The sequence below is a fragment of the Ascidia mentula genome, chromosome 8, assembly GCF_947561715.1.
Source record: "Ascidia mentula chromosome 8, kaAscMent1.1, whole genome shotgun sequence".
NCBI classification, from domain to species: Eukaryota; Metazoa; Chordata; class Ascidiacea; order Phlebobranchia; family Ascidiidae; genus Ascidia; species Ascidia mentula.
The window spans coordinates 5,005,464-5,027,605 of NC_138573.1; the positions used below are offsets into that span (position 1 = coordinate 5,005,464).

The 22,142-nt window shown below is 38.2% G+C and overlaps 7 protein-coding genes across 10 annotated transcripts in view; all 7 read right to left on the reverse strand.

The window, feature by feature from the left end:
• LOC145911664 (glutathione S-transferase 1-like) overlaps positions 1 to 14,332 on the reverse strand; it is a 20,044-nt gene extending 5,712 nt beyond the window's left edge. The window contains exons 1-5 of one of the 4 annotated variants that reach the window (XR_014403253.1): positions 14,174 to 14,332; positions 13,835 to 13,980; positions 13,412 to 13,620; positions 13,223 to 13,321; positions 12,497 to 13,086 (exon numbers count right to left, since the gene is read on the reverse strand). Coding sequence is in view for 3 of the 4 variants with exons in the window: in XM_082999073.1 (XP_082855199.1) it covers positions 3,950 to 4,123; positions 4,260 to 4,358; positions 4,449 to 4,657; positions 4,887 to 5,013 (609 nt within the window). In the remaining variant the exon portion in view is untranslated. Of the gene's footprint in view, positions 1 to 3,556; positions 4,124 to 4,259; positions 4,359 to 4,448; positions 4,658 to 4,886; positions 5,037 to 12,199; positions 13,087 to 13,222; positions 13,322 to 13,411; positions 13,621 to 13,834; positions 13,997 to 14,173 lie in introns of those variants that run through there. The other 3 variants (XM_082999073.1, XM_082999072.1, XM_082999074.1) reach the window with 3 other exon arrangements.
• Positions 52 to 2,099, reverse strand: LOC145910898 (glutathione S-transferase 1-like). Its single transcript, XM_082998113.1, has 5 exons — positions 1,956 to 2,099; positions 1,613 to 1,762; positions 1,184 to 1,392; positions 362 to 460; positions 52 to 225 (listed from the first exon to the last, which is right to left on the reverse strand). Exons 1-5 carry the CDS (start codon positions 2,077 to 2,079, stop codon positions 52 to 54), a joined length of 756 nt encoding a protein of 251 aa, XP_082854239.1. The 5' UTR covers positions 2,080 to 2,099.
• Positions 5,479 to 6,602, reverse strand: LOC145911666 (hematopoietic prostaglandin D synthase-like). The gene is made up of 4 exons (XM_082999075.1): positions 6,302 to 6,602; positions 5,984 to 6,186; positions 5,813 to 5,914; positions 5,479 to 5,754 (listed from the first exon to the last, which is right to left on the reverse strand). Exons 1-4 carry the CDS (start codon positions 6,432 to 6,434, stop codon positions 5,590 to 5,592), a joined length of 603 nt encoding a protein of 200 aa, XP_082855201.1. The 5' UTR covers positions 6,435 to 6,602; the 3' UTR covers positions 5,479 to 5,589.
• A 643-nt stretch (positions 14,333 to 14,975) lies between the features above and the next one.
• Positions 14,976 to 16,160, reverse strand: LOC145911671 (hematopoietic prostaglandin D synthase-like). Its single transcript, XM_082999083.1, has 4 exons — positions 15,788 to 16,160; positions 15,470 to 15,672; positions 15,300 to 15,401; positions 14,976 to 15,241 (listed from the first exon to the last, which is right to left on the reverse strand). The coding sequence occupies exons 1-4, from the start codon at positions 15,918 to 15,920 to the stop codon at positions 15,077 to 15,079; spliced, it is 603 nt and encodes a 200-aa protein (XP_082855209.1). The 5' UTR covers positions 15,921 to 16,160; the 3' UTR covers positions 14,976 to 15,076.
• Positions 16,161 to 17,006: 846 nt separating this feature from the next.
• LOC145910900 (hematopoietic prostaglandin D synthase-like) lies at positions 17,007 to 17,910 on the reverse strand. Its single transcript, XM_082998116.1, has 4 exons — positions 17,718 to 17,910; positions 17,406 to 17,608; positions 17,237 to 17,338; positions 17,007 to 17,171 (listed from the first exon to the last, which is right to left on the reverse strand). The coding sequence occupies exons 1-4, from the start codon at positions 17,848 to 17,850 to the stop codon at positions 17,007 to 17,009; spliced, it is 603 nt and encodes a 200-aa protein (XP_082854242.1). The 5' UTR covers positions 17,851 to 17,910.
• Positions 17,911 to 18,698: 788 nt separating this feature from the next.
• Positions 18,699 to 19,905, reverse strand: LOC145911469 (hematopoietic prostaglandin D synthase-like). Its single transcript, XM_082998806.1, has 4 exons — positions 19,513 to 19,905; positions 19,195 to 19,397; positions 19,024 to 19,125; positions 18,699 to 18,966 (listed from the first exon to the last, which is right to left on the reverse strand). Exons 1-4 carry the CDS (start codon positions 19,643 to 19,645, stop codon positions 18,802 to 18,804), a joined length of 603 nt encoding a protein of 200 aa, XP_082854932.1. The 5' UTR covers positions 19,646 to 19,905; the 3' UTR covers positions 18,699 to 18,801.
• Positions 19,906 to 20,608: 703 nt separating this feature from the next.
• Positions 20,609 to 21,632, reverse strand: LOC145911549 (hematopoietic prostaglandin D synthase-like). Its single transcript, XM_082998937.1, has 4 exons — positions 21,440 to 21,632; positions 21,128 to 21,330; positions 20,959 to 21,060; positions 20,609 to 20,893 (listed from the first exon to the last, which is right to left on the reverse strand). Exons 1-4 carry the CDS (start codon positions 21,570 to 21,572, stop codon positions 20,729 to 20,731), a joined length of 603 nt encoding a protein of 200 aa, XP_082855063.1. The 5' UTR covers positions 21,573 to 21,632; the 3' UTR covers positions 20,609 to 20,728.
• Between the last annotated feature and the right edge of the window lie 510 nt (positions 21,633 to 22,142).

Consider the following 22,142-nt stretch of genomic DNA (forward strand, 5'->3'; position numbering starts at 1 on the left):
TGTCCAGTTTCAATTAACATAAAAATTACTGCTGCAATTATAATTCCATGATTAAAATTCCGTTTTTGGCCGCTCTTTTAACCACTTGCAAATATTTGGTCTTGATTCAACAGATTTGAGAACAGAGCTGATAGCAGGGTAGGTCTTCCTGTCAAACTCAATGCCAAATATGTTTTCTGAATTTGAGATTGCAGTGTACAAAACAAAATCAAAAGATGTCACCTTCTGCAAAAAAGCACATGTGTAGATGCACTCCAGTCAAGCACAAAGAAAATCATCTTTTTGCCAAGACTTTCATTAAATTTTATAATTCCCACTACCTTACTAAAAATGTAGATAATGCACTCTGCTATATAAGTACCTGCCCAAACACATAGGGACCACCATTTGCCTTCACAATTTCTTCAAGCTTCTGGAGTTTAACACCCAGTTCACCCTTCACTTTATCAATAAGCTGAGCCTAAAAACATAAACAAGACTTATTTTATTTTGTTGCTGATGCTGCCAGGCACAGTACTTAGTAATTAAAGGCTCTTCTGGCAAAAAGAAAAACTTGTTAGGTCGCTTTGCCTTTTTTCGCGTGTGACTTTTTATCGCCGTGCTGGCGCTTTACTTTACTTGTCCTTATGAAGGTCTGTTGAATAACGACCAAAACGTCATCCCAGGGTTCAAATTAGCGGTAAAAAAACGTATCGCAAAAACGTTACAACCTAAATTCCAATACTAAAATTTTGCTTCGTACGCGATTGTGCACTACGCTTAAAACCTGCTGTTTTAAACTCGTTGACTTAATATTTGTTTCGTCATCGTTCCATTGACTTGCGCAATAGAGGCTGGACAAAATACGAGGATTTAAAGAAAATAGTCGTTGACATTGCCAATAAACGTTAACAACGTTGTTTGCATTAGCGCTTGTTGCGTGTACGAATGATAGATAAAGGATGCGGCGCCTTATAATCTGCTGCGTGTTGCATCGCAATAATCTCATAAACGGGTCGCAACAACCCAAAAACGGTTCGCAATTTGCGAATTGCGAACTGCTAATTCGAACCCTGCATCCTAACAAGTTTTTCTTTTTGCCAGAAGAGCCTTTAATTATTAAGTCTTATTTTACCTTGGAAATTCACTTTAAGATTTTTACACACCAGACAATTATCAGGTAAAATCTTGTGACAAATTTTACCTTTGCAACTTCATCAGTTTCATTATACATTGGTTTCAGTTTTATGGTCGTCTCCATGAGGTATTCAATCCAACAATCAATTTTTGCCAAATATATGGCACTACCCTGGTCAATGTTTAGTTCCTTTGCCAAATAACGAACAATTGACCTGCTGTTGCCAATAGCTTTGCCATCCACATATAACACTGGAACTGTGTTAAATGGCATTTCTACAACCATACAAAAATTGTTTTTTAATATTTTGATGTTTTTACCATGTTAGATGACACAGCAATTTAACAAGAAAAAAAACAAATCAGTTTTAGTGTTACATGTGTTCCGATGCATAATTTACCTAATTTTTTTCCCAAAAATGTAAAATTCATTATTTAAACTAACTAACACTATATTAAAGTCAAAAAGTAAATTCAGTGGGAACACTTTTCTTACTTGGTTTAAGCTCCACCCAGTTTTCCAACCGGTAATCCTCATAATCTACATTTGACTCTGCAAACATCAGCCGTATCATTTCAGCAAGGCCTCTTGAGTTGAAATAAACAAGTTTGTAAGAAGGCATCACGTTGCTTAGGGTTTGTTTGTCTGGAAAATCCAACAAAATCAATCAGTTGGATTTAATACAATATTTTCAAAACAAATCATTGCATTATTACAAAAAGCCTGATGTGGAACAGCAGTAGCTTACGAACACCATTTCCCTGTCACACAAATACGATAAATGTTAACTTGAATAGGACTCTTCTGACAAGCAAAAAAGCTAACTTATTTTGATCACCTTTTCGGTCACTTTGTGCCAGTGAGTATAGTAATATGCCAGCTTCAGTAACTAAGATAAGTGAGAAAACTGATTTCGATCGTCTGGAAATGTAGTCTCGCGAGTTAGTGCAGTTGTAGTGCATCTATGATAGATGCAGTAGCAACAGCATTTTGCACTCCGAACAGCACAACAAACATGACGCAGCAATCAGGTCGTGACCAATCGCCATTGCACACAAACTGTGGAAACCATGACGAAACAATTGGTTGTGACCCTACGTGAGGGAAGTACAATAGGTGCACACCAGGGACCATGTGAGTCCAGTGGCCCAGGATTATCCACCCCCTCCCAAACATTCTCATGTGATCTTAAAAAATATTTTTTATTTCTTGGCCTCTTTGTTGTAACAGCGTTAGAGTTAAGATTAGCGAGTTAGATTAGCGCAAAGTTAGCGATTGGTTAAGTACTGTTTGCTTTTAGTCACATAGTAAACATTGTTGGGACCAGTTTCATTATTGACACTGTGCAATTCGCCATTAGTTTGCTGAAATCAACGATGCCTCAGTCATGTGACTATGGACAAACTAATATAGGTATATTAGTTGGTGACTTGGTGAGCTGTTTTTCTCGGACATTAATTGGTTATGGATATATATATATGTCATAGGTATGAACCTGGCACAAAGACTTGCCGACCCATGCAACTGCCTGCTAATGTTGAGACCATTCTTTCATTAGGTGTATGACAAGACAATTGTTTATTTATTTATAACAATTATGAACAGTGAACATGGTGTGTAACAATCATGTAATGTCCAAATGCGACATAACTTGTTTTCCATTGCATTGAACTCAAATTTCTGTTTTTCCAACAAGAATAATTTATACTTTTATTTGGAGTGTGTGACATGTAAGTTTTATTGTGTTTTCCACCATACGTAGTTCAAACAAACAACAATTTGTTTAGATTGCGGCACAATAAAAGAATTTCTTTCGTTTGCCAATGTTTTATAATTTTTCCAAAGAGTTATAGTTGTCTTCATTAATACAAACAGGCATTTTGCATGTCAGTTACAAGGCTTGCATTAACAAAGCATCTCAGTGGCAATCATACAGACCCTCTATTGAAATAAGGGCCTGTCAAATCAGGTGAGTGGTCGGGATCAGTCGTATGTTGAGCCATCGTAGGTCTTGTTGACGATCAGTTGCAAATGCTGATGCCCTAAAAGGTGTGTAGCGACAGGAAGTCTATAAGCAAATTTTTATTAAATTCCAACCACGCCCAGGGGCGTTTCCTTGTGGTCGTTGGCATTTTTGATGACCCAGACGCCTCGCCAGTAGCCATATGAAACTGGGATTATTCACATACAATTTTAGGAACAACATACAATAGTTGGGCCAATACCCTAATGTTACATTTTATTCCAGGACAATTACAACATAAAAAATATGGTTTACACCCTTCGGGTAATTTTTACCATCTAGCTGCAGACTTTGTCCAGTAGTGACTGTTACTGATGGTCTGTTCTTCGATCCAAGTTCAATCTGAGACTAAAACCGAGATTTGGACTGATCTGTGAGACCACATTGCAATCCGTCAGACGGAATTAAAGCCATGATCTGTTTATTTGCGGGAAGATTCGCAAATGAATAGGGCGATATCATAGTCGGAGCAGAAGCAAAAATAGATAATTGCTGCGATTACGCGACAAAGGGGCCTTAGAAGAAGTAGCGCAAGTTGACGTTAAAGCAAGGGAGACAAGTAGCGAAGGCGTCAAAAATACGGGATGTAAGTGTAAAAGTGTATAAAACAGTTTCAAAAGATCAAGTTCAAACAAAATATTAAAATGTTTCGATTCATGCCATAATTACACAACATTTTTAGATCAAGAAATTGTGTTGTCAAGTTATGTAGAAATCTCTCAATATATCTCGAAAAGCACCATTTCATTTATAAAAAATACCCAGTTTCAATTAACATAAAAATTACTGCTGCAATTGTAACTCCATAATTAAAATTCCGTTTTTGGCCGCTCTTTTAACCACTTGCAAATATTTGGTCTTGATTCAACAGATTTGAGAACAGAGCTGATAGCAGGGTAGGCCTTCCTGTCAAACTCAATACCATAAATGGTTTCTGAATTTGTGATCGCAGTGTACAAAACAAAATCGAAAGATGTCACCTTCTGCAAAAAAGCACATGTGTAAATGCACTCCAGTCAAGCACAAAGAAAATTATCTTTTTGCAAAAACTTTCATTAAATTTTATAATTCCCACTACCTTACTAAAAATGTAGATAATACACTCTGTTATATAAGTACCTTCCCAAACACATAGGGACCACTATTTGCCTTCACAATTTCTTCAAGCTTGTGGAGTTTAACTTCCAGTTCACCCTTCACTTTATTAATAACCTGAGCCTAAAAATATAAACAAGTCTTATTTTACCTTGGAAATTCACTTTTTACACACCAGACATTTATCAGGAAAAATCTTGTGACAAATTTTACCTTCACAACTTTATCAGTTTCATTGAACATTGGTGTCAGTTTTATGGTTGATTCCATGAGGTATTCAATCCAACAATCAATTTTTGCCAAATATATGGCACTACCCTGGTCAATGTTTAGTTCCTTTGCCAAATAACGAACAATGGACCTGCTGTTGCCAATAGCTTCGCCATCCACGTATAACACTGGAACTGTGTTAAATGGCATTTCTGCAACCATACAAAAATTGTTGTCAATATTCTGATGATTCTACCACGTAAGATGAAACAGCAATTTAAACAGAAAAGAAATCAATTTAAAAAAAATCAGTGTTACTTGTGTTCTGATGCATGATTTACCTCAATTTTTTCCCAAAAATGAAAAATTCATTGTTTAAACTAACTAACACTAGCCTATATAAAAGTCAAAAAGTAAATTCAGTATGAACACTTTTCTTACTTGGTTTAAGTTCCACCCAGTTTTCCAACCGGTAATCCTCATAATCTACATTTGACTCTGCAAACATCAGCCTTATCATTTCAGCAAGGCCTCTTGAGTTGAAATATATAAGTTTGTAAGAAGGCATCACGTTTTCTAGGGTTTATTTGTCTGAAAAATCCAACAAAATAAATCAGTTGGATTTTTCTCATGTGATCTCAAAAATTTTTTTTATTTCTTGGCCTCTTTGTTGTAACAGCGTTAGAGTTAAGATTAGCGATTTGTTTTAGCGAGTTGAGATTAGCGCAAAGTTAGCGATTGGTTAAGTACTGTTTGCTTTTAGTCACAATAGTAAACATTGTTGGGACCAGTTTCATTATTGACACTGTGCAATTTGCCATTAGTTTGCTGAAATCAACGATGCCTCAGTCATGTGACTATGGACAAACTAATATAGGTATATTAGTTGGTGACTTGGTGAGCTGTTTTTCTCTTTCGGACATTACTTGGTTATGGATATATATATATATATATATGTCATAGGTATGAACCTGGCACAAAGACTTGTCCATGCAACTGCCTGCTAATCTTGAAACCAATCTTTCAGTAGGTGTATGACAAGACAATTGTTTATTTATTTATAACAATTATGAACAGTGAACATGGTGTGGAACAAACATGTAATGTCCAAATGCGACATAACTTGTTTTCCATTGCCTTGAACTCAATTTTCTGTCACAGGTCGTGTTTCGATCCACTTCTTTATTTTTGGTCTTTTGGCCACGGCATCGAGAAGCTTCACAACAGCAGGGAAGCAAGATAAATCCAACTTGAATCTTTTAATGAGAATGTCCGTGGCCACGTAGGCAGCTACATCACCCGCCGAAAACTGTAAAGACGTAGTTTGGGAAATTGGTGTTTACTCAACCAGGATCCAGAATACTTACGTTTTTCAAAATGTACGGGCCTTCCGTTGAGTTTATATCTTTTTCGAGGATCTTGAACTTTGGACCCAAAGTTTCATCCATCGCATTCTTCATGGCTTCCGCCTGAAACAACATTGCGTTACAAAAGTTTAATTGATTCCCCGCGACTGTAAATATCGAAGGCAAACCCACCACCACTTTTTCGTCTTTTTCGAAAAATGGGAGTTTTGCGTAAGTTTCGAACAAAACCTCAATCCAGGTGTCAATTTGTGCAGCCTCTAATGAATTCTCTCCGTTCAACCCAAACTCCCGGGCCAGGTATCGAACCATGGCGCGACTGTGAGCAATTTGGACACCGTCCACAAACAGTACAGGCATCTGACCAAACTTCATTGCTGTAAAAAGAGGTGATTGCTTTAAATTAAAAACGGTCACTTTCTTCCAGGGCTAAAGCTATGAAATTACAATGATTTTACTGTTGTTGCACAAATAAAGATATCTTAAACGTACTTGGCTTGTGTTCGGGCCATTTCTCAGAAGAATAACGCACGTCTTCGTATTTCACTTCAGCCTCGGCAAACAACATACGGCACATTTCCCCAAGCCCACGGGCTTCAAAGTAGCAGAGTTTGTATTGCGGCATTTTCGTGAAAAAACGATTGTTTTACAGACAAGCTGTTGACCGAAGAAAAAATAAATGCTAGTAAAAACATGCAAGACCTGTAACTTTCCCCTTTTATAGGCATTTAACTCCAATAGTTTGCTTTGGTTTGAAGGACTGTTGATTTAAATTATAATCTTCATTTGTTACCATAACATTTCCCTTTGCAACTGCAGCCGATATACGATGGTACAGTTATTGAATAGTTTACATATAGCGGAAATACACTGCATTTCAACAGCACCTACGCTAGCTCAAAATCCAACTGTCTCACAACCTCCATTACGCACGGTTGCCTGTTTCAAAAAGAAAAAATAATCCGTGTGTCAAGTCAAGCATGAAAGACTGTAATATATTTTTGCGATTGAATGAGTGATGACCGATGCTTCCATAATTGCACAGAAATAATTGTATTGGGACTTATAGAAGTATCCTGGCTTGCTTTAACATAAGACCTTTTTTCTTGTGATTCGAGAATATTCGACTGTTACGTTTGTCTGGCCTATTTTGCTAAGTCATTGTGCGCGGCGAAGTAGGTGTTCAGTTTGCTAAAAAAGATTTGGCGCGCTGGGCACACACAACAGTATCGACAAAGCGCACCTTTTTCGCTTTGTTATTTCAGGCGCAAGCTGGTTATTTTACATCACACTTACAATTAATTCTCCCGATGGTGAATGGCGAATGGGCTATGAGTATACCAAGAAATCAACGGGTATTATTTATTCATTGGATTTCGGCAATTGTTTTACAGACAAGCTGTTGACCGAAGAAAAAATAAATGCTAGTAAAAACATGCAAGACCTGTAACTTTCCCCTTTTGTAGGCATTTAACTCCAATAGTTTGCTTTGGTTTGAAGGACTGTTGATTTAAATTATAATCTTCATTTGTTACCATAACATTTCCCTTTGCAACTGCAGCCGATATACGATGGTACAGTTTTTTGAATAGTTTACATATAGCGGAAATACACTGCATTTCAACAGCACCTACGCTAGCTCAAAATCCAACTGTCTCACAACCTCCATTACGCACGGTTGCCTGTTTCAAAAAGAAAAAAATAATCCATGTGTCAAGTCAAGCATGAAAGACTGCAATATATATTTGCGACTGAATGAGTTATGACCGTATGCCTCCATAACTGCACAGAAATACTTGTATTGAGACTTATAAGTATACATGCTTGCTTTAACATAAGACCTTTTTTCTTGTAATTCGAGAATATTCGATTGTTACCTTTGTCTGGCCTATTTTGCTAAGTCATTATGCGCGGTGAAGTGGGTGTTCAGTTTGCTGAAAAAGATTTGGCGCGCTGAGCACACACAACTGTATACATGATTTGCACCAAAACAGCGCCTCTAGTGTCAGCTCGGGGTCAGAGGTTAAGTTGTGCTACGCGAGCGAAGTGCTGTTTTGTGTGATAGTAAGTTATGGAAATAATCACTTATTTTGTTTGTTATACGGCTTTGGTTCTAAACTGAATGTCATGACTTGGATGTTGCGTAGTTGGTTGCAATAACAATGAAAGAAAATTGCGTCAGTGGAGATCTAAACAGTGTGAGTGTGAAATTCATGAATGCAATCTTGGATGTAGTCGGTGCCGTGGTGCGTATGTGATTCTCCATTCGTACTTTACCCGTTTCCAACGAAATCAAAACATAAAAAAGATCATGATCGATGGGTGAATTGTGTTACAAGGGAAGGTTGTGAAAAACGCAAATGGACTCGCATTTGCTCCAAACAGAACTTTGATAAAGGCAGGCCAACAACACAAAATCCAGTTCCTAATTTATACATGGGTCATACAATACAACCAGTGTCATAAAAGCTAGGAAACCACCATCTGGTTGACAAGCAAGTAAAGAGCCCTAACAACTTTACATAGTCCCAACATAAGTACATGTCAGGAAACAATTGAACCAAGTTCTATATTGGATGCAGGTGGTAGTTGCAGATGCAAGTGAACTCTTTAAACCGAAAACAAAATGTATTGCAATAATGCCGATGTGGATTTAACTTTCTGACAACTTTTGAACTGGTAAAACTTTGCAAAAAATCAGTTTTCAAGTTATTAGACAAGAGATCTGTTGGGATGAATTACTGGAAAGATTAAGTTGCAATGCAACAAGAAGCTAACAAATCTGTATATGTCTGTTATTTGATGATGAGTTAGTGATGACATTGATGAGATTTTGATTTGAACTGTTGGAAAAAGATTAAGCACTGAGATTTGGCATTTCTTGCTCGTCGGTTTCAAGAATCATCAACGAAATTTCTTTCATGGCAACTAAAAAGTCATAGTATTGACTTGAATGTTGACCTATTCGAGCCTTTTCAAAAACCTCCTTACAACAAAGTTAATATATTATTGACTGCTCCTAAAAATGTAATTGCAAATCAAGACAGTTTCTGATGGAAGAGGCAGTCTACACACCACTGTTTGGCGACTTTGTGATGGCTGACAGGATTTTTCACATTTGTGAGGAGTTGCTTGTAGGCCGCATCTCTGTATTTCTATGGAAAAGACTTTCCCGGTTGGGAATTGCCCTTCTCGAACTCCTGCGTAACAGAGTAAAATTATGTGTAACAATGCAATGGGTCATGCATGGGCGCCAGTGTTTTGGTTGAATGAGCGCAGATGAACAGGCTGTTGCCAGGGCGATTTTCAGCGTGTTTGGGGCAGTTTTAGTTTGTTTTTCAGGGCTATTAGTCAGGCAGTAAATTGGTAGAGGGTGCTGTTGTACATGTAGCTGAAAAACTACCCAAATATTGAGGTTGATTTTGTGAAAAAATGAATCAGAGAAAGTATGTTCAATTTGTGATTTTCTGTTAGTGCGGACCCTTGGCAAGGAATTGTGGCCAAATTTATAATCAAAATAACTACTTAAACTGCTCCCCCGGGGGCATTTTGACCCTCTGTTGGCCATTATTTTGGTCAAAAAAGCAGAAAAAAGTGTAGGTTTGTTTTGTGAAAAAATGAATCGGAGAAAGTTACCTCCATTTGCGATTAAGTGAAGCCACCAACCCTCCTCTACACAATTCATGAAGAATTAGATGTCTTGTAATTGTCTTGGGGCCCCACCGGGGCTGTTTGTACACCCCCTAGGACTGACAATTTAGCAGTTAGCCTTTGCAAAACCCCCCAATGTGCTGTCTTAATACAGCTGCAATCAATTTTTTTTCTGATCAGCAATAGTAGTCCCCCTTCATGAGTCATCAGACCCGGCGATTGTTTTTGGCAAAGAAGAGAAACTGTAACCAGGTGCACAATAACAAATGACTTCTAAAACTCAATTTTTGGGATTTAATTGAGAGATGCGGCCTTAAGGGAAAAATGAGATTTCTAAAATGGCACAATATAGGTCTAATTTTTCCTAAAGTGTGTAGACTTATGTATTTTGAAGAACACAAACTGCTTTGGAAGCTGCTCCAGTCACTCATTGCCACCTAGTGGGCACAAAACAATTTTTTTCTGATTTTTGCACATAAATCCTATGGTGCTATTTGCGTCAGAAAAACTCTTCAGTCTGTAACATACGTCACAGAAAGCAGTGCTTGTATTGCGTAATGTTTTGCGTGTGTAACATACGTCACAGAAACCAGTGCTTGTATTGCGTAATGTTTTGCGCGCAGCTTTGCACATGTACTGCATAATCCCACAATGTGACCCAAATGATTGAGCCATCGAATATTCTCGAGTAAAGTGATTCATTCAACATCCTGTTTACCACATAAAATGTTCTCCTATGCTTATGTCACATCACACCTATGTTCTTGTATTATATTACTTCAAGCGCCTCATGATATCACGTGACATTATTGACCAATCAGCTCTCATAATGGAGAGCGTTAAAAAGCCCTGGTTAGACCGGTAAATTCATTCTAATTCTAATCCATTCTAATTCATTCTATTTGATTCTACTTGATTCTATTTGCTGGCATCCTATCAACGTTGTAATGTACCGTCGTAATGAAGAAGATAACAGAAATGAATACAATTATTCGGGAAGAGATCTTGGTTCTGGGTGCTTTATAGAACGGGGCAGAATCAGGTTTAACCATCAAAGAGACTCAATAACCGCTCAGGCCATCGAGACCCTGTTAAATATCTCTGAGACCCTTAGAGTTATTTACAAGTCCAATTCCACACATAGTCTGGACTCGACACTCAATTTAGTTTGTATGTCACCGGCAATAAGTGTGAATTCCTATGTCATAGACGCGTAGTAAAAAAACTATTCGTAAGATACAAAAGATAGTGTAAGAGCCATTCAAAAGTAATTATCCGCTATACGTATTGTAAAACTAAATTACTGCAGTGAGTGCTGCTTATGCACTGTATAAAACGTATTAGTTGTGTTTTTAAAATATCTTTACGGACCCACGTGCAGTCGTTGCGGACCTCCAGGGATCCGCAGACCCTAGTTTGGGAACCCCTGGCGTACAAAGTACACTCTGGTTTTTATGTACGGTTGCAAGGACTTTAAGAAATCCGTTGTGTTTGACGACGACTGCATATTCGTAGAAGGCCAGAACTTGAACAATGTAAGTGCTTTCAAAATTTGGAAAGGCATTTCTTCAAGCAAAGCTAATCTCTTTTATTTATGCTTTTACAACCACATGAAGGACAGAACTTGAATAATGTAAGTGCTTTAAAAAGACATTCTATAAACTCAAATTTATCATTTTTTGCAGCCTATCAATCACAACATATAAGTGTCCACACTTCTTTTGGAGTAGTTTTTTCCAACAAGAATAATTTATGCTTTTATTTGGAGTGTGTGACATGTAAGTTTTATTGTGTTTTCCACCGTACGTAGTTTTAACAAACAACAATTTGTTTAGATTGTTGCACAGTAAAATAATTTCTTTCGTTTGCCAATGTTTTATAATTTTTCCAAAGAGTTATAGTTGTCTTCATTAATACAAACAGGCATTTTGCATATCAATTACAAGGCTTGCATTAACAAAGCATCTCAGTGGCAATCGTACAGACCCTCTATTGAAAAGGGCCTGTCAAGTCAGGTGAAAGTGGTCGGGATCAGTCGCATGTTGAGCCATCGTAGGTCTTGTTGATGATCAGTTGCACATGCTGATGCCTTAAAAGGTGTGTAGCGACAGGAAGTCTATTAAACAATAAAATATCCCGCCGTAATGCATTTCAATACAAATTTTAATCAAATTCCAACCACGCCCAGGGGCGTTTCCTTGTGGTCGTTGGCATTTTTGATGACCCAGACGCCTCGCCAGTAGCCATATGAAACTGGGATTATTCACATACAATTTGAGGAACAACATACAATAGTTGGGCCAATACCCTAATGTTACATTTTATTCCAGGACAATTACAACATAAAAAATAATAATTGGCTCCACATTGCTTATCATATGATTATTGTGACACGGGGCCTGACGGCACTATTGGTTGAGCTTGCTTGACCGTAGTGTTTCCACCTTGTTTGCTCCGTAAGGTTGCACCTAGTTTGGTGCCCAACGGATGACGGTGACTGGATAGACACACCAGCTGCACTGATGAGACCTTTTAGGTCGAAACAGTGGCCATCTGTCTGCAGCTTATACACAAATAAAAAATATGGTTTACACCCTTCGGGTAATTTTTACTATCTAGCTGCAGACTTTGTCCAGTGGCTATCACTGATGGTCTGTTCTTGGATCCATGTTCAATCTGAGACTAAAACCGAGATTTAGACTGATCTGTAAGATCACATTGCAATCCGTCAGACGGAAAGCCATGCTGATCTCTTTATTTGTGGAAAGAGTCGCAAATGAATAGGGCGATATCAAAACCGAAGCAAAAATAGATAATTGCTGCGATTACGCGACAAAGGGGCCTCAAAAGAAGTAGCGCAAGTTGAAACACGTTAAAGCAAGGGAGATAACTAGCGAAGGCGTCAAAAATACGGGATGTAAGTGTAAAAGTGTATAAAACAGTTTTAAAAGACCAAGTTCAAACAAAATATTAAAATGTTTCGATTCATGCCAAGTCGAAATCCCTACACAATAAATATTTGTCACTCTAGCAAACAATGAATAATTTGTTTTTAGAACTGCCAGATAGTCCACAAAAGTGATCACTCGTTTTGCCATCATCTTTCGTTACCCATAGTTTGTAAAGGACGCACTCATGATTTAATGATTGTATTTTTAGGATTTAAAACATGTTTAAACAATAAAAAAATTGCGCGAGTCTTGGCTAAAAAGTAAGAAATGTAATCAGCTTTCCGGCACAAGAATGCTGTGCACGCAATCGCACAACACAGGGTGCAAAATTAGTAATTCGTTGAGGTATACGATAATTACACAACAGCTTCTGGACTAAGAACTTGTGTTGTTAAGTTATGTAAAAATCTCTCAATATATCTCGAAGAGCACCATTTCATTCATAAAAAATACCCAGTTTCAATTAACATAAAAATTACTGCTGCAATTATAATTCCATAATTAAAATTCCGTTTTTGGCCGCTCTTTTAACCACTTGCAAATATTTGGTCTTGATTCAACAGATTTGAGAACAGAGCTGATAGCAGGGTAGGCCTTCCTGTCAAACTCAATCCCATAAATGGTTTCTGAATTTGTGATTGCAGTGTACAAAACAAAATCGAAAGATGTCACCTTCTGCAAAAAAGCACATGTGTAAATGCACTCCAGTCAAGCACAAAGAAAATTATCTTTTTGCAAAGACTTTCATTAAATTTTATAATTCCCACTACCTTACTAAAAATGTAGATAATACACTCTGCTATATAAGTACCTGCCCAAACACATAGGGGCCACCATTTGCCTTCACAATTTCTTCAAGCTTGTGGAGTTTAACTTCCAGTTCACCCTTCACTTTATTAATAACCTGAGCCTAAAAATATAAACAAGTCTTATTTTACCTTGGAAATTCACTTTTTACACACCAGACATTTATCAGGTAAAATCTTGTGACAAATTTTACCTTTGCAACTTTATCAGTTTCATTGAACATTGGTGTCAGCTTTGTGGTCGATTCCATAAGGTATTCAATCCAACAATCAATTTTTGCCAAATATATGGCACTACCCTGGTCAATGTTTAGTTCCTTTGCCAAATAACGAACAATGGACCTGCTGTTGCCAATAGCTTCGCCATCCACGTATAACACTGGAACTGTGTTAAATGGCATTTCTGCAACCATACAAAAATTGTTGTCAATATTCTGATGTTTCTACCACGTAAGATGACACAGCAATTTAAACAGAAAAAAAATCAGTGTTACTTGTGTTCCGATGCATGATTTACCTCAATTTTTTCCCAAAAATAAAATATTCATTGTTTAAACTAACCAACACTAGCCTATATAATAGTCAAAAAGTAAATTCAGTGGGAACACTTTTCTTACTTGGTTTAAGTTCCACCCAGTTTTCCAACCGGTAATCCTCATAATCTACATTTGACTCAGCAAACATCAGCCTTATCATTTCAGCAAGGCCTCTTGAGTTGAAATATATAAGTTTGTAAGAAGGCATCACGTTGTCTAGGGTTTGCCTGAAAAATCCAACAAAATCAATCACTTAGATTTAATATAATATTTTCAAAACAAATCATTTCATTATTACAAAAAGCCTGATGTGGAACAGCAGTAGCTTACGAACACCATTTCCCTGTCACACAAATACGATAAATGTTAACTTGAATAGGACTCTTCTAACAAACAAAAAAGCCAACTTATTTTGATCACCTTTTCGGTCACTTTGTGTCAGTGAGTATAGTAATATGCCAGCTTCAGTAACTAAGATAAGTGAGAAAACTGATTTCGATCGTCTGGAAATGTAGTCTCGCGAGTTAGTACAGTTGTAGTGCATCTATGACAGATGCAGTAGCAACAGCATTTTGCACTCCGAACAGCACAACAAACATGACGAAGCAAAAGAGAGTACAGCCGCAATCAGCATGACACAGCAATCAGGTCGTGACCAATCGCCATTGCACACAAACTGTGGAAACCATGACGAAACAATTGGTTGTGACCCTACGTGAGGGAAGTACAATAGGTGCACACCAGGGACCATGTGAGTCCAGTGGCCCAGGATTATCCACCCCCTCCCAAACATTCTCATGTGATCTCAAAAAAAAATTTTTATTTCTCAAGGCCTCTTTGTTGCAACAGCGTTAGAGTTAAGATTAGCGATTTGTTTTCGCGAGTTGAGATTAGCGCAAAGTTAGCGATTGGTTAAGTACTGTTTGCTTTTAGTCACAATAGTAAACATTGTTGGGGCCATATTTCATTATTGACACTATGCAATTCGCCATTAGTTTGCTGAAATCAACGATGCCTCAGTCATGTAACTATGGACAAACTAATATAGGTATATTGGTTGGTGACTTGGTGAGCTGTTTTTTCTCTTTCGGACATTATATATATATATATATATATATATATATATATATATGTCATAGGTATCAACCTGGCACAAAGACTTGTCGACCCATGCAACTGCCTGCTAATCTTGAAACCATTCTTTCATTAGGTGTATGACAAGACAATTGTTTATTTATTTATTACAATTATGAACAGTTACATGGTGTGTAACAAACATGTAATGTCCAAATGCGACATAACTTGTTTTCCATTGCCTTGAACTCAATTTTCTGTCTCAGGTCGTGTTTCGATCCACTTCTTTATGTTTGGTCTTTTGGCCACGGCATCGAGAAGCTTCACAATAGCAGGGAAGCAAGATAAATCCACTTTGAATCTTTTAATGAGAATGTCCGTGGCCACGTAGGCAGCTACATCACCCGCCGAAAACTGTAATGACGTAGTTTGGGAAATTGGTGTTTACTCAACCAGGATCCAGAATACTTACGTTTTTCAAAATGTACGGGCCTTCCGTTGAGTTTATATCTTTTTCGAGGATCTTGAACTTTGGACCCAAAGTTTCATCCATCGCATTCTTCATGGCTTCCGCCTGAAACAACATTGAGTTACAAAAGTTTGATGATTCCCCGCGACTGTAAATATCGAAGGCAAACCCACCACCACTTTTTCGTCTTTTTCGAAAAATGGGAGTTTTGCATAAGTTTCAAACAAAACCTCAATCCAGGTGTCAATTTGTGCAGCCTCTAATGAATTCTCTCCGTTCAACCCAAACTCCCGGGCGAGGTACCGAACAATGGCGCGACTGTGAGCAATTTGGACACCGTCCACAAACAGTACAGGCATCTGACCAAACTTCATTGCTGTAAAAAGGGGTGATTGTTTTAAATTAAAAACGGTCACTTTCTTCCAGGGCTAAAGCTATGAAATTGCAATGATTTTACTGTTGTTGCACAAATAAAAGTATCTTAAACTTACTTGGCTTGTGTTCGGGCCATTTCTCAGACGAATAACGCACGTCATCGTATTTCACTTCAGCCTCGGCAAATAACACACGGCACATTTCCCCAAGCCCACGGGCTTCAAAGTAGCAGAGTTTGTATTGCGCCATTTTAGTGAAAAAACGATTGTTTTACAGACAAGCTGTTGACCAAAGAAAAAAGTAAATGCTAGTAGAACATGCAAGACCTGTAACTTTTCCCTATAATAAGCACTTAACTCCAATAGTTTACATTGGTTTGAAGGACTGTTGATTTAAATTATAATCTTCATTTGTTACCATAACATTTCCCTTTGCAACTGCAGCCGATATACGATGGTACAGTTATTGAATAGTTTACATATAGCGGAAATACACTGCATTTCAACAGCACCTACGCTACCTCAAAATCCAGCTGTCTCACAACCTCCATTACGCACGGTTGCCTGTTTCAAAAAGAAAAAAATAATCCATGTGTCAAGTCAAGCATGAAAGACTGCAATACATTTTTGCGACTGAATGAGTTATGACCGTATGCCTCCATAACTGCACAGAAATACTTGTATTGAGACTTATAAGTATACATGCTTGCTTTAACATAGGACCTTTTTTCTTGTAATTCGAGAATATTCGACTGTTACGTTTGTCTGGCCTATTTTGCTAAGTCATTGTGCGCGGCGAAGTAGGTGTTCAGTTTGCTGAAACAGATTTGGCGCGCTGAGCACACACAACTGTATCGACAAAGCGCACCCTTTTCGCTTTATTATTTCAGGCGCAAGCTGGTTATTTTACATCACGCTTACAATTAATTCTCCCAATGGTGAATGGCGAATGGCCTATGATTTACCAAGAAACCAACGGGTATTATTTATTCATTGGATTTCGGCAACTGCATACGTTAAGCCTGATGTGCGAATTCATTTTACATTAGTACCATTTGCGAGTTTTTATGACAAAATTGAAACACTTTAAATGGAAGATTTTTGTCTTGGCAAAGTAGTCTTATGATTCGTGTCTATGGTTTATCAGTATGGACAGCACATGTGTTTGTTGAATGGCAAACAACAACATAATTTCAAAACACGTTCTCAAAACACTGATTATTCATTTGTTACGAAAATGAAAGGAAATATATGGCAGTTAACAATTTGTTGTCTTTGTAACAACACATTACTACACACATGCACTATACAACGAAAACATCTTCCACAGCCAGAGTTAGAATTGTGTGACTGGACGAGTTTCAATCCACTTCTTAATTTTGGGTCTTTCCGCCACTGCACTCTGAAGGGCCTTAATCGCCGGATAGCCGGAAAGATCAGCTTTAAACATTTTCTCAACTACATCGGTCGATAGGTATGCTAAAACATCAGCAGCTGTGAACTATAAAAAATAAAAACCATACATAGAAATTTTTCCTTGTACGCCAAACTTTTATTTGAACTCACTGTTTTAAGAATGTAAGGTCCCTCTGATGCTTTGATTACCTTCTCCATGGCTTTGAGGTTAGGGCCAAGTGTTTCCAACATGAGGGTCTTTAATTTTTCCTCCTGCGATGAAAGATGTGTAAAAAAATGGATGTGCGTGTTGCTGATGTTTGTGAATTTATGCATATACCTTTACGCTTTCATCTTGTTCACCAAATGGTAGTTTAACGAATGCCTCGGTCAACGTCTCGATCCAAACATCGACTTGGGCCGCATCCAAGTCAGTTTCACCAATATAACCCAATTTCCTGGCGACGTAGCGAAATATCGCTCGACTGTTTGCAATCTGGACGCCATCAACAAAAAGCACAGGCATCTTACCGAACTGCATGTCTGTAGATGCATCATCAAGCATGTGGTATAGACACAGCGTGCATTATGACTTTCGAACAATATTCCAATCTTTATCTAATATAGAGTTATAGTATTCTATAAGACTTACTTGGTTTGTGTTCAGGCCAATCTTCGGGCTCAATCCGAAAGTCTTCGTATGCGACGCCAGCATCAACAAAAAGAAAGCGAATCATTTCAGCCGATCCGCGGTTGTTAAAGTAACAAAGTTTGTATTCAGGCATTTTTCTAGCTTTGTTTCTGCAAAAAGCTCTCAAATATAGCACACAACAACTTCTGAGGTTTTGGCTGCGACCAAGTTTGTGAGATACAGCAGTACTTGTTTCCGCTTATAACAACATCTCATTTAGCCTGAGGTAAAGGCTCCGCCCTTTTTTCTGTCATAGCCCGAGGTAAAATTTGTACCGAATGTTCTGGTTTTGCAGCGTCGAGATTCTAGTAGTACTTTCCATATTTGTGACAAGTGTTATGTAGACTTAAAGGCCTGTCATGTGCCTCTTTCAGTGTTTTGTAAGCCAGTTGACTATGTAGCAAATTTGTGACGTTTGTTTGTATGTTTTAGACGCTAAGATAACTCCACAGTGCCTTTAGAAACGTGGTATACTGTGACCTTCAGAAATCTCAATCATGCCCTGTTTGTACTGTCTACCCCGATACTGTCTTGTTGCTGATGTATTGTGTCTCACCCATTCTACACTGCTGTCATCCCGAATCTGTGAACGATTTAGCGTACTGATTCGTTCTTTCACTGCACAATATATTCACTAAAAACCAAGAGACTGGGGTGCGATTGCGAATTTCTGACTCATCGTACCTGACGTTGGTACCTACGAAGACCCGGTATAGGCAGACCGATAGCGTAGGCCTATGCGTGACATTCAACCAATAAATTTTGGCCGTCACAATAGGTATATTGGTTGGTGACTTGGTGAGCTGTTTTTCTCTTTCGGACATTACTTGATTAGCGATATATATATATCTATGTAATAGGTATCAACCTGGCACAAAGACTTGTCGACCCATGCAACTGCCTGCTAATCTTGAAACCATTCTTTCAGTAGGTGTGTGACAAGACAATTGTTTATTTATTTATTACAATTATGAACAGTGAACATGGTGTGTAACAAACATGTAATGTCCAAATGCGACATAACTTGTTTTCCATTGCCTTGAACTCAATTTTCTGTCACAGGTCGTGTTTCGATCCACTTCTTTATCTTTGGTCTTTTGGCCACGGCATCGAGAAGCTTCTCAATAGCAGGGAAGCAAGATAAATCCACTTTAAATCTTTTGATGAGAATGTCCGTGGCCACGTAGGCAGCTACATCACCCGCCGAAAACTGTAATGCGTAGTTTGGGAAATTGGTGTTTACTCAACCAGGATCCAGAATACTTACGTTTTTCAAAATGTACGGGCCTTCCGTTGAGTTTATATCTTTTTCGAGGATCTTGAACTTTGGACCCAAAGTTTCATCCATCGCATTCTTCATGGCTTCCGCCTGAAACAACATTGCGTCACAAAAGTTTGATTGATTTCCCGCGACTGTAAATATCGAAGGCAAACCCACCACCACTTTTTCGTCTTTTTCGAAAAATGGGAGTTTTGCGTAAGTTTCGAACAAAACCTCAATCCAGGTGTCAATTTGTGCAGCCTCTAATGAATTCTCTCCGTTCAACCCAAACTCCCGGGCCAGGTATCGAACAATGGCGCGACTGTGAGCAATTTGGACACCGTCCACAAACAGTACAGGCATCTGACCAAACTTCATTGCTGTAAAAAGAGGTGATTGCTTTAAATTAAAAACGGTCACTTTCTTCCAGGGCTAAAGCTATGAAATTACAATGATTTTACTGTTGTTGCACAAATAAAGATATCTTAAACGTACTTGGCTTGTGTTCGGGCCATTTCTCAGAAGAATAACGCACGTCTTCGTATTTCACTTCAGCCTCGGCAAACAACATACGGCACATTTCCCCAAGCCCACGGGCTTCAAAGTAGCAGAGTTTGTATTGCGGCATTTTCGTGAAAAAACGATTGTTTTACAGACAAGCTGTTGACCAAAGAAAAAATAAATGCTAGTAAAAACATGCAAGACCTGTAACTTTCCCCTTTTATAGGCATTTAACTCCAATAGTTTGCTTTGGTTTGAAGGACTGTTGATTTAAATTATAATCTTCATTTGTTACCATAACATTTCCCTTTGCAACTGCAGCCGATATACGATGGTACAGTTATTGAATAGTTTACATATAGCGGAAATACACTGCATTTCAACAGTACCTACGCTACCTCAAAATCCAACTGTCTCACAACCTCCATTACGCACGGTTGCCTGTTTCAAAAAGAAAAAAATAATCCATGTGTCAAGTCAAGCATGAAAGACTGCAATATATATTTGCGACTGAATGAGTTATGACCGTATGCCTCCATAACTGCACAGAAATACTTGTATTGAGACTTATAAGTATACATGCTTGCTTTAACATAAGACCTTTTTTCTTGTAATTCGAGAATATTCGATTGTTACCTTTGTCTGGCCTATTTTGCTAAGTCATTATGCGCGGTGAAGTGGGTGTTCAGTTTGCTGAAAAAGATTTGGCGCGCTGGGCACACACAACTGTATTGACAAAGCGCACCTTTTTCGCTTTATTATTTCAGGCGCAAGCTGTTTATTTTACATCACGCTTACAATTAATTATCCCAATGGCGAATGGGCTATGAGTATACCAAGAAACCAACGGGTATTATTTATTCATTGGATTTCGGCAACTGCATACGTCAAACCTGATGTGCGAATTCATTTTACATTAGTACCATTTGCGAGTTTTTATGACAAAATTGAAACACTTTAAATGGAAGATTTTTGTCTTGGCAAAATAGTCTTATGATTCGTGTCTATAGGTTTATCAGTATGGGCAGCACATTTGTGTTTGTTGAAAGGCAAACAACAACATAATTTTAAAACACGTTTTTAAAACACTGATTATTTATTTGTTACGAAAATGAAAGGAAATATATGGCAGTTAACAATTTGTTGCCTATGTAACAACACATTACTACACACATGCACTATACAACGAAAACATCTTCCACAGCCAGAGTTAGAATTGTGTGACTGGACGAGTTTCAATCCACTTTTTAATTTTGGGTCTTTCCGCCACTGCACTCTGAAGGGCCTTAATGGCCGGATAGCCGGAAAGATCAGCTTTAAACATTTTCTCAACTACATCGGTCGATAGGTATGCTAAAACATCAGCAGCTGTGAACTATAAAAAATAAAAACCATACGTAGAAATTTTTCCTTGTACGCCAAACTTTTATTTGAACTCACAGTTTTAAGAATGTAAGGTCCCTCTGATGCTTTGATCACCTTCTCCATGGCTTTGAGGTTGGGGCCAAGTGTTTCCGACATGAGAGTCTTTAATTTTTCCTCCTGCGATGAAAGATGTGTAAAAAAATGGATGTGCGTGTTGCTGATGTTTGTGAATTTATGCATATACCTTTACGCTTTCATCTTGTTCACCAAATGGTAGTTTAACGAATGCCTCGGTCAACGTCTCGATCCAAACATCGACTTGGGCCGCATCCAAGTCAGTTTCACCAATATAACCCAATTTCCTGGCGACGTAGCGAAATATCGCTCGACTGTTTGCAATCTGGACGCCATCAACAAAAAGCACAGGCATCTTACCGAACTGCATGTCTGTAGATGCATCATCAAGCATGTGGTATAGACACAGCGTGCATTATGACTTTCGAACAATATTCCAATCTTTATCTAATATAGAGTTATAGTATTCTATAAGACTTACTTGGTTTGTGTTCAGGCCAATCTTCGGGCTCAATCCGAAAGTCTTCGTATGCGACGCCAGCATCAACAAAAAGAAAGCGAATCATTTCAGCCGATCCGCGGTTGTTAAAGTAACAAAGTTTGTATTCAGGCATTTTTCTAGCTTTGTTTCTGCAAAAAGCTCTCAAATATAGCACACAACAACTTCTGAGGTTTTGGCTGCGACCAAGTTTGTGAGATACAGCAGTACTTGTTTCCGCTTATAACAACATCTCATTTAGCCTGAGGTAAAGGCTCCGCCCTTTTTTCTGTCATAGCCCGAGGTAAAATTTGTACCGAATGTTCTGGTTTTGCAGCGTCGAGATTCTAGTAGTACTTTCCATATTTGTGACAAGTGTTATGTAGACTTAAAGGCCTGTCATGTGCCTCTTTCAGTGTTTTGTAAGCCAGTTGACTATGTAGCAAATTTGTGACGTTTGTTTGTATGTTTTAGACGCTAAGATAACTCCACAGTGCCTTTAGAAACGTGGTATACTGTGACCTTCAGAAATCTCAATCATGCCCTGTTTGTACTGTCTACCCCGATACTGTCTTGTTGCTGATGTATTGTGTCTCACCCATTCTACACTGCTGTCATCCCGAATCTGTGAACGATTTAGCGTACTGATTCGTTCTTTCACTGCACAATATATTCACTAAAAACCAAGAGACTGGGGTGCGATTGC